Source organism: Rousettus aegyptiacus, unplaced genomic scaffold (genome assembly GCF_014176215.1).
Source record: "Rousettus aegyptiacus isolate mRouAeg1 unplaced genomic scaffold, mRouAeg1.p scaffold_m13_p_1, whole genome shotgun sequence".
NCBI classification, from domain to species: Eukaryota; Metazoa; Chordata; class Mammalia; order Chiroptera; family Pteropodidae; genus Rousettus; species Rousettus aegyptiacus.
Window position 1 is genome coordinate 22,486,082 of NW_023416284.1, and position 11,315 is coordinate 22,497,396.

The window sequence follows — 11,315 nt, forward strand, 5'->3', positions numbered from 1 at the left end:
CAATCCATGAAAAAAGGGTTCCACGCTCAAAGAGGTTTGAGAAGCCCTTCTCTCAGGCATTCACAATGTGTAACTGGTGCAGTAAAGGCCGTGAAGAGTCCTGCAGTAAAGAAGTCCAGTTACATCATTTAACCTAGTGTTTCTCAAGCTCCTTTGATCAGAAATCTTTTACATCCCAACTGCTGGAACATGCTTTGGAAAGTGCTTCCATAGCACCATATACAGACTTCTATTAGCACTTAGCACACTATATTCTCATTACCCATGTCTGGGTCTGTCTTCCTGGACAGACTGAAGTCCCCGCAGAATGGGACTGTGTCCGATTCATCTTGGTCCCCAGTGCCTGGCAGAGGGTCTCCTACATGGTAAACAATAATAAATACTTGTTGAACTCAGGAATTTCCTGCTAGTGACTAAGATGAGGATGTGAAGAGCACTTTGGAGGCAGGTTCTTGGTAATGTCTGGGAGGAGGTGTCTGGTGACAATGGTGACAGGAACAGAGTGACATAGACATGCTTGCAGACTGTGGGGTTCTGGGCTCTCTGGGGATGTGGTTCATCTTGAGGGATCTTGGACACAAACAAAGGTACCCAGCATCCCCGGGGGTTCAGGCAGCTAGAGTGGCCTCTGTAGCCACAGTGGCCTGAGGGAGCCCAACGAAGGGCAGCACCTCATCAGCTCAAGAGGAACCCAGCCATCCTGCATGTGGCAAGCATCGTGTGGGCAAGCCTGGGCCAACACTCACCATCTTTGGAGGGTCTGGCTGGCTTCTCTGAATCATCCACTGCTCTGTAGTTCCCTGATCGTTGGGACTCTGAAGGGTAGTTCTGTGAGGAACAAGGCTAGCCAGCGATTTCATTCCCTTTCCTGAGAGGGAAAAATCTCCATGAAGGCTCTTGGGGAATATCTTCATAGACTAGACAGTAACTTGTGGAACACCAGACTCTGGAGAAATAGGAGGCTAGCAGAGATGCAGGAACCAATCAGAGAAGGCCTTGCAAGGCAAGGCAAGCAAGTAGAGCCACTGGAGAGACTTGGAAAGGTCTTCGGTTGAAGGAGTCTTATATGAGCCCATTATAGAGTAGTATGGTAGATGCAAGAGAGAGAGCAAGAACAGGGGTCCTTCCCGTTGTCCAGGTAAGATCATGGAGGTCTGAACCAAGGTGGGGTAAGTTGGAGTGGAGAGGAAGACATGAGCTAGAGAAGTGCTTGGGAGATGGGAGGGACTGAATTTGGTGGTTGAGTGCCAGGAGGAGTGAGTAGGAGGGGTGAAACTCACACCACAAATGAAAGAGTGGGGCGACCCAGTTTATGGGTGGGGAGAAGATGAGCTCAGTTTGGGACATGGGAAGTTTGAGTTGCTCCGGGTCATCTGGGTGGCACTGTCCAGCGGCCAGTTGGATTTGCAGGTGAGGGTGGGAGGCAGAGGCCCTGCTGGAGACAGAGGTTCGGGAGTCCCGAGAATGGGTGGGAACTGAAGACACAGAGTGATGGAGATCCCGGGAGGAGTGTGGAGAGGAGTTCCAGGACAGCCCAAGGGGGGAATCAAGGTCTAGGGAGAGCTGTCTGAATACTAGGTTTGGGGGGCCGGCTAGGAGTCCAAGAAGCCTGCGGAACACCGGAGCCCCCTCCGCCCTAACTCGCACCCAGTCAGACATGCACGCTCACAGGTCCAGTCCTGCAACTACGTTCTCACCTGCAGCCCACATCACCTGCACACCCCTACACTAGCAGCGGAGGGCCTATCTGCAGCCCTCTCTTGCTCTTCACTCCACGGCCCCAACCCTCCCTGCAGACCCTGGGGTTAATCCTCCCCCTCCCCCAGATTAGGGGCGCTGCCCCCCTTTGTGCGTCCAAGTGCCCGAGGCGAAAGCCCTGGAAGGCTGCCGGCCTTCCAGGCAGCTGAGGTGGGGAGAAAGGCAAGGGATGCGGGGGAGAAGACCCAAAAGAGGGGAGGGATCCCGGCTGCAGCTGTCCCGCGAGGGGCCAGAACAAAAGGCCTGCTGGCGGGCCTGCCGGAGCCGTTTTCATGCTTGTTGGGATTAGGCGCAGGAAACGTCGCTCGCAGTGGTGCGGATCAGCAGTCCAGGGCGCGCCGGCGTGTGGGGCGGGCTCGGCCCCGCCCTGCCCCCGCTTTGTGCAGTCCGGGGCGCGGCTCCAGGCAGCACCGAGTCCGCGGAGGCCTCCCCTTTGTGTTCGCCTTTCGGGGGAGGAGCCCTGTCCGAGACCACTGAACACCAGCTGAACGCTGGCCTCCAGCCCTCTCCTCTTTCCCTAGCGCGGAGCACTGGAGCTCCACCTCGCGCTCCCTTATGGGACAAGGTCACGGCCCCCCCAGCCCAGAGCCCCTCGCCTGCCCCTGTCCCATCGCCAAAGCCCTCTTTCATCCTGAGTGTGGGGGGTTACGGGCCCTCAGAGGACCTAGCCCCTCCCCCAGCCTTGACCTTAATGAGATGCACCCCGCTCCCCCGCTCCAGCTTTCTCCGGCGCCACCTCCCTCCCGGCGCTCGCCACTCTCACAACCAGATGGATCTCTCCTCAAACCTACCGGTGATAAACGAGAATAGGATCGACCTGTTTTGATCCTAGGGGCTTGGTGGGAGGAGCGGGGCAAGAATAAGGATTGACTAGAGAAGTCCTCAGGCTTGGAGAGGAGCAGACACGTTCCCAGGCTTCCCCGTGCTGGGGTTGGGAGCATCACAGGGGGCTGCAGGGGTGTTTCTGAGAGCGGTGGGGGAGCAGAGGGAGCACGCGTGAGGATCTGTGTCCAGGAGTGTGCATTTGTGTGAGCTCTTGTGTGTAGGCGTGAACGCCTGCATAGGTGTGCGGTCTGGCAGGTGCCCGTGTGTCTCTGTAGGTGCCTGGTAGGTGTGGGCATGTATATGATGAGTGTGGATTTGAGGCCTGGCTCAGACCCCAGAGCATCCCCATCCCTGCTCCTTTCTCACCACCAGCATTTATTAAACTTATGGGTCTGGGACTAAAACCCCAGTTCAGAGCCCTGCTCAAAAAGGGAGTTCAGACATGTGGAAAAGAAGCCACCAGACAACAGGTAGAATAAAAACACAAACAAGAAATGCATTTCTCTGGCCCAGTTTATTTATCTTGGTTCACACTCAACATGCAGAAGTTATAGACACTCAGTTCCCAAGTTCATTGCATCAGCCTCACTTCCCATTCCTCTCACCCATCCACCTGTCAGGGATGAAACTCTTTAGAGATAGTCAGAAAGAGTCCCCACATTTTGCAGATAGGAAGACTGAAGGTCAGTGGCAGAGTTGGTGACCTCAGTGCTGCTGCTCACCCATCAGGATCTTGCATCTTCTTGGCTCCCAGAAGCAAAACAGAGAGCTTGGCTACCTTAGTCCTTGGCTCTCCCCAGAACTCACTGGTTCTGCACCTCTCAGAGCTTCAGCTGGAGACTGTCAATCCCCATTTAAAGGGCCATGCAGTGGTGGAAGAGGATAAGACCCAACATCTAAGAGGTTCCAGAGGCTGGGCAGACACTGCCCCCTACCCACCTTGAGAACCAAACTGTGGCTCCTTCTGGCCTCAACAGTCTGACTTCAGGGAAACGACCAAACTAAGTCAACATCCAGTGTTGCTAAAGCCAGAGAGACATAACAAGTAGAGGCACAAAGAAGGAAGTAAGATTTGTCCCAGCAACTTAGGAACACCTTGTCCATTCCTTGCAAGCTTATAAGCACACATTCCTTTTCATCAGAAGCTTAAATCAATATGATCTGCAACAGCTCCTTCGCAGTGGAGAAGTGTGGTTTGCTTGGAAGTGGTATTTTAGAATTCTCATTATCCTATTCTTCGTAGGGTTCTGCCATCCTTATCCCCCCATCCCTATCTCCCATATGCCCAAAAGCAGAGTTTTAAAGGGACAGTCCCCTATCATCTTCTTCTTCTCTGATCCCGCCCCCTTCCCTGCCATGGTGTTGATCACCATCCCCAGCTCCCCTCCCTGATACTAATTCTCTACCAATTGCCCTGGCAAAATTGTGGCCAAAAAGCCAAGGCAGGTCAAAGCAGCTACCACCTTCAACAAATCCATCATCAGGAACAACAGCCTTAGTAGAGCAAGGCCTGGGAGGAGTGAGGGGAGGGAGAAGGAAAGGTGGCCTGGGAAATCCCAGGAGAATGGATCATCTGTAAATGACAGCAGGAGTCACTCCTTCCAGGGAGCAGTGGGACCCTGTGGAGAAAAAAGGCTATGGCAGGCCATGGGTAGCATAGGGTGAAGATGGATGCCCCACGTGTGCATTGAATATATATTTTCACACACTTGCTAGGGAGTCTGCCTGCAAATACACATGTTCCTGACATACACTTCCCATGGCGGCACCTGTGCACGTGCACCTCTACCCATAGGCCTGCACACACTAGGGTTCACTCATATACACCCACCACAACACTGCACACTCAAACTCACTCATAGGCACACACATCTTTTGCATATACAGTTGACCCTTGAACAAGGCAGGGGTGCTGACCCCCAACAGTCAAAAACCCATCTATAACTTTTGAATCCCCCAAAACTTAACTACTTGTAGCCTGCTATTGACCAGAAGCCTTACTGATAACACAGTTGATTAGCACATATTTTGTATATGTATTATATACTATATTCTTACAATGAAGTAAGCTAGAGAAAAGAAAATGTCATTAAGGAAATCATAAGGAAAATATATTTACAGTATTGTATGTATATATTTGCTGGAAAAAAATCTACACATAAGTGGACCTGTGCAGTTCAAATCTGTTAAGGGTCAGCTGTATATCCTCACTCATGCACATATACACACACTGTTGAGTACCTGTCCTCACATGCATGTACAAATATACTCCCTCTTACATACATACTACCCATACACAGATGGACACACTCATACATAGGCTTGCACATAAGTTAGCTCGTGTGTGCACACAACACACACAAGGTGATACACAGGTGCTGATTCACACGTCTGCACATATCTGCCTACATATTAGCACGTACATATTCACTTATGCTTACCTGCATTCATACCAGCTAATAATCATGTACATGTACACAAACACTCACACGCCTGCAAATCTATGCATATACCCTTGCCACGCTCTGTGGCAGTACACTCTTAACCTTGGTCCTGGGGCCTGGATGGCGCTGCCCTCTGTTGGAGACAGCGGATAAGTTCCTTTCGGTTGTCTAGGATGGTGTCAAAGCTCTCCTGCAGACGGGCCTGCTGGTCAACCAGCTGGTGCTGCAGGCCGCGGATCCACTGGAGCAGGGCCAGCCGACGGTACATCACCAAGTGCATGTGGTGCTTCTCTTTTTCTTGTTCTTTGTAGCGCTCTTGAGCTTGCAGCTTCTGCACGGCCTGGGCCACTGAGGGCAGAAGAGGATCTGAAATGCCAGAGCCTCGAGGGGTCCCACAGGCAGGCTCGGGGCTGCCGTTAGGGCTGTCAATGCTCAGGGAGCTGCTGGCATAGCCGTTGTCCTCCAGAGGGGAACAGACTGTGCCAGTACCACCCATCTTCTCTGGCTCAGCTCTGGGGATCTCTGCCCCCTCTGGTGGGCTGCGGACCTCCCCCTCAGGAAGCCCAGGGGCCTGGAAGGCCTGCTTGTCAGAGGGCAGCTGAGAGGACCTCCTCCTCAAGATGGGCTCCACCTGGCCTGGCATCCCATGCCAATTCTCATTGGCATCCTTGGCACTTGCCACGAAGTTGGAGTTGCTGTCTGGTTGGAACTCAGGCTGACATTCTCGAGGAGGTGGGCCCCCCAGGAACTGGCCCCCCTCAGCTACCCCTGGCTGGATGGCGAACATCTGGTCTGTAGAGGGGAAGCAGAAGAATGAGTCAGAGCAGGACAGAATGGGGTGCCTGAGTCAAGGCGACCGAGCTGCAGGGACAAGGAAGAGAGCGTGAGCCTGGCTGCTCCCTCTCAGTCCCCTTCCCTGGACTCTGGTCACACCTCCTTTCCTGGTTTTCCTCCTCTTCCTCTGACTGTTCCTTCTCAGTCTCCTGCAGAAGGTTTTCCTTCAGCTCTCTGAGGCAGGTTGTCTTCTCATTCTATACACTTCTCCCCAGATGACCTCATTGCTCTGCTGTAGCTTCAAGAGCCATAACGTGTTGGTGACTCTCAGGTCTGTCTCCAGCCCAGATCCAACTGATATCCAACTCTGCAACCAACCACAGGCTCCTCAAACTCTACACGTCCAAATCAATTCACCACTTTCACTGTCCCCAGCAGAATGGCCCCACTCTCCATTCAGTCATTGCAGCTAGAAACCTGAGAGCATCCTGGACTCCTCATTCTGCTTCCTTCCCCCATCTCAATGGCCACCAAATTCCAACAATTCTTCCTCCTAAAAAACCTATGTGTTTATTTACATACATCTCGCCTCACTTTCACTTGGTTCAGACCACTTCTTACCTGGATAACAGACTGTCACAGCATTTTCATTGATCTTTCTGCCTCCGGTGAAAAATGTAAATTTCATTGGTCACAGCTCTGAGTTCCCTGCCTACACTCCTGCTAAATCCCTACATGCCCTACAGAGTTGTGCTTCAACTGGTCCCTCTTTACCCTTGCAGACTTGCCTCTTGCCACTCTGCCCCTCCCATCATATCAAAGTGCTCAGAGATCTTATTATTCTCCTTACACAATTCCCTTTGCCTGCAATACCCTTCCTCTCCCCTCCCCCTGAGGTCCTCCCTTCTCCACCCAGCAAATTCTTTTTCATAATTCAAAACTCGGCTCTAATATCCCCGCCTCTCTGAAGCCATCCTGATATTTTCCCCACTGCCCCAATATACACAAACAAACACAATTAACTTTGGCTTCCTCTGGGTCTCCGCTGCCCTGAGTACATACTGTCTTATTCATGTTTGTTTCCTGTCACTGGCACATAGTTGATGGGTCAGTAAATGTCTATTCAATTTTTTAAAAACTCTCTTATAATAATTTATAAATCTGGCTCCCTGACTAGACATGGAACTTCTCTATCCTCCAGAATATTTGCAGGAGCCCGCATGGAGCTTGGCACTAAGCAGGTGTCAGACCATACTTGTTGAAAGAGGGAGGGGACTGCAGTGGGCTATCTCTGCTCAGGTAAACAGGGCCAGTAGTAGCAGGAGGCTTCTGCTGACTGCCCAAGGAGGGCCCCACACACACACTGACCACGAGCCTCTCTTAGGACCTTCTCCCCGCCTCCATGCCTCCTGTCTTGTGTCCCCGCCTGTAGCTTGCTCCAACCTGAGGCCTGGAGGGAGGGCAGACCATGCTCCTAATTCCTCCCCAATAATCAGCTTCTACCAAAATTAGGGTTCGAACTGGCAAGAGATTTCTACTGACCACATTATCACTAGGATTAGAAAGATGAGGGATCAGTGAGAGTGAGGGATAGTGGAAGTGGCAAGGACCCTCCCCACATCCAGTAGTGGGCGGAAGTCCTGGGGAAATGGTGTAGGGTGATCTACGAACTCTCAGCTAAGCAAGGTGCCTGGATATCTTCCCCACCCAAATGTTTTCTTTTCCCTGAACTTGGGCGGGGCCGTGAAGGAAGCTCGGATGCAACAGGGGTGGTGCTGCGAATGACAGGGTTCTCGTGGACGGTGAAATGGGAACCCAGACACCTCAGGATAAGGCTTCTCTCCAAGCTAATCCGCAGTTTGCCGGGGTGCGGGTGGGTGGGTAAGGGGAAAGTTGGCTCTGTAAGGATGGAGAGAAGCGGCCTCCCTTCCTGCTTGGCCCTGCGGAAGAGGTCGGCTACCCCCCGGGCAGGATAGAGACCATCCTTCCCTAATCCCCCCCTATGCGGCAGTTGGGCGGAGGCTGCGATTTCCCTCTCGTCCGCAGACCGCCCCACCTCCCCGCCCTGGGCTCGGACTCACCGCCTGGAGGCTCCTCTCTGCGCTGCTGGCTCTGGTGCTGCACTCCCGGCGGCGAGAACTTGACCCTTCCGGCTGAGGGGTCCCTCGGCCTGGACGTCACGCGGGACCCCGGCGTGGGGTGCGGGTGCACGAGAGCGCGCCCAGCCCCAGGAGCGGACTGCGGAGCCGGGAGGTGTCAGCGCGCGGGGCGGGGCGGCCTGGCCCACGTGGGCTGGTTCGGTTTCCTGCGGCGCCGCGCGCGCGCGCGGGCGCCGAACGCAGAAACCGCTTCCCCTGCTTCGCCTCCCGCAGCCTTGACCGAGGCCTGTAGGTCCAGTTTTATTTCCTAACTGTAATCGCTGGGCCTCTCCAATCGGCTCGCCTCACTGCAGATACAGTGACGTTTTCAGAATGAAAACTGATCATGTCACCACCCTCCTGCTGAAAAACCCTCGTTAGCTTCCCCGTTGCAGGGTAAATCCTTAAGGCAGCAGCAGCCTCGGGCCCCTCTGAGCATCCTACCCTGTCTGCTTCCCCTGGCTCAGCCCTTGCGCTCCACCTCAGGCACTCCCGCCTGACGCTTGCTTCTTCCTGCAGAGGGGCTTTTGGACACACGATTTCCTCTGCCTTACGTTCTCTTCCCCCCTCTCATATTTCAGATCTCTTCTCAGATCAACCTTCTCTGACCCCCCTTTTATATCATCCCTGGGCACTTTGTTCCTTTTCTTCATAGCATCTATGACAAATTGGAAATTACGTATTCATTTTATGCTTAATTATTAAAGCCACTTATGAGAGCTATGTTTTTAAAAATTTTATTTACTTAAATTAGTTTCAAGTATACAGTACATTGGTTAGACATTTATATTGTTCATAAACCGATTCCCCCAATTGCTCCCTCCCTCCCCTGGCCCTCCACTTAGCCATCATATTAATGCTCACTGCTTTTCCTGTGCCATGCTCCCCTTCCTTGTGTTCAACTATCAACTACTAATTTGTACTTCTTTAATCCTTCACCCCATTCTCCCAGCCCCCAAAACCCCTCCCCTCTGTCAATTACCAAATTGTCCACTATATTCATGAGTCTGTTTTTGATTAGTTTGTTCTTTCTGTTCCTTACATTCCACGTATAAGTGTAATCATATGGTATTTATCTTTCTCTGTCTGACTTATTTCACTCAGCATAATAACCTCTAGGTCCATCCATGTCATTGGAAATGGTAGGATTTCATTTTTTTAATGGCTGAGTAATATTCCATTGTATATATGAACCATAATTTCTTTATTCTATTATCTGTTGATGGGCATTTAGGTTGCTTCTATATCTTGGCTATTGTAAATTGTGCTGCCATGAACATTGGAATGCATAGATCTTTATGAATTATTGTTTTGGTTTTCTTTGGATATTCAGAAGTGCAATTGCTGCGTCAAAAGGTATATCCATTTTTAATTTTTTGAGAAACCTCCATACTGTTTTCCATAGCGGCTGTACCAATTTACAATCCCACCAACAATGTATTGAGGGTTCCCTTTTCTCTGCATCCTCACCAACACTTGCTGTTTTTTGATTTATTGATGATAGCCATTCTGACAGGTGTGAGGTAATATTTCAATGTGGTTTTAATTTGCATTTCTCTGATGATTAACGACCTTGAGCATCTTTTCATTTGTCTGTTAGCCATCATCTGTAGTTCCTCTTTGGAGAAGTATCTGTTCTGGTCTTCTGCTCATTTTTTTTTAAATTGGATTGTTTGGGGGTATTTTTGCTGTTGAGTGAGAGCTATGTTTTTAAGAGAAGAAAGAAAATCTGCTTTGGGACATTGGGCTACTGTCCCCAGGCCAGGGTGGATTTCCATAGGGCAGGGAACACCTCCATGACCCCAGTGCAGCGAGCTCTTCTCAGTTTCTACTTACCAAAGCCTGATCCCCTCACTCCCTTCTTCTTTGAGGCAGAGTTTGGGGGCCCAGTTTGCAATCAAAAGAACAGAGTAATGGCTAATTTTAATGATAGAAACCAAAGTACTGGCTGGTATTTGGGAACTTAAGGCTTCTTAAATTAAGTTCTTTCCTTAAAACAGCCCCAGAAAGACTGGACAAATTTAGCCTTCCAGGTAGATAAGCTTCCAGGAGGTCCTTTCCACACCCCCATTTTACTGAGCAAACTATGCAATTGGCTCCATCTGCTTCATTGACCCCCCTACATACCCTGTTTCAAATCTAAACTAATATGGATTCATCTTTGAATCATAATACATTTAAAATATCTTGCCTTTCCCTCCTCTCTCTCTTTTGCTGTTTTTGTTGATGGTAGTGGTGATGGTGGTTTTTTGTTGTTGCTTTTTAATGAGGAAAAATTCCAGTCTGTGATCTCCATGATATGGCATCCTCTTCCGGTTTCAACTTGATTCCAACTCATTCTGCAACCTAGAGACTAAATGCCAAATTAAACCACACTAAAGAATCCTGCGTACAAAAGAAAATGGAAGAGGGTGAAAAAAATCCTATGATTATGACAACTTATAATTTAAGAGAGAAAAAGAAATAAAAAGGAGAAGGCAAAAGTAATTCAACCTTTGGACACTCTTCCAGCTAAGAATATATAAGCAGAGACCTCAGCCCCATTTTTACATTAGGTCCCAAGGCCTAACTAGTCTTCCCTTTTCCTTTATCCACTGCAAGTTTCCCTTGCCTTTAGCCAGAGCTTTCTTCCTAATGAGGTGATCCAAATCCTCACTCCTACAGGCTCTGAGCTTCAGTGGTCTAGAGTTATACAGAGCTTTCTATTCCATAAAGCCATAATGTAATCTGACTAATTGGTGGGCCCAGAACAGTTCCCACCTCTCCTTTGGCTCTATCTCTCCCAATTCTAACCATATGGGTTAAATGGGAGACTGATGAGTCCAGAGGTAGGATTCCCCACTCCAAATGAGTCAGTCAGAGTCCTTCTCTGCAACTTTCTGAAATAAAATTAAAGAAAGACAAAGGAGGGAAGATATGAGCCTAGGGCTATAGCATTCACATTCCCTGGCAAGTAGAAGTCAGTTTGTAGTAGGAAAAAATGATGCTGACACACAGAAGCAGAGACAAAAGACAAGTCCTAGTGATGTTCCAGTCCCTGTGTCCCGAGACCTTTGTATACCTTTCAATAAGGCCTTTATTTTGCCATGCGTAACTTGAGTGGACTTTCTTTCACTGGCAATCAAAAGAATCCTGATTAATAGAGCACCCCTGGCTCCCACTCATGACTTTTAACCCCCATTAAGTAGTAGCAACTCTATTTCCCCTTTATCAGTCCAGCCTATACTATGACCTTCTTTCTTCTATTCCTCTAGTATTATGAGAAGCTTGAAATGCAATAGAATCATCTTTGTGTTCCCTTATTGGAAACATTCCTCCCTAGATGCTGAAACCTCTTGATCTGCAGAATCTAGAATGTCAGAGACAGGAAGTAAAC

General features: G+C 50.0%; 1 protein-coding gene across 1 annotated transcript; it reads right to left on the minus strand.

Moving 5' to 3' along the window:
* Positions 1–3,078: 3,078 nt before the first annotated feature.
* CUNH1orf216 (chromosome unknown C1orf216 homolog) lies at positions 3,079–8,076 on the minus strand. The gene is made up of 3 exons (XM_016147257.2): positions 7,883–8,076; positions 5,130–5,819; positions 3,079–4,202 (listed from the first exon to the last, which is right to left on the minus strand). Exons 2-3 carry the CDS (start codon positions 5,812–5,814, stop codon positions 4,153–4,155), a joined length of 735 nt encoding a protein of 244 aa, XP_016002743.2. The 5' UTR covers positions 5,815–5,819; positions 7,883–8,076; the 3' UTR covers positions 3,079–4,152.
* Between the last annotated feature and the right edge of the window lie 3,239 nt (positions 8,077–11,315).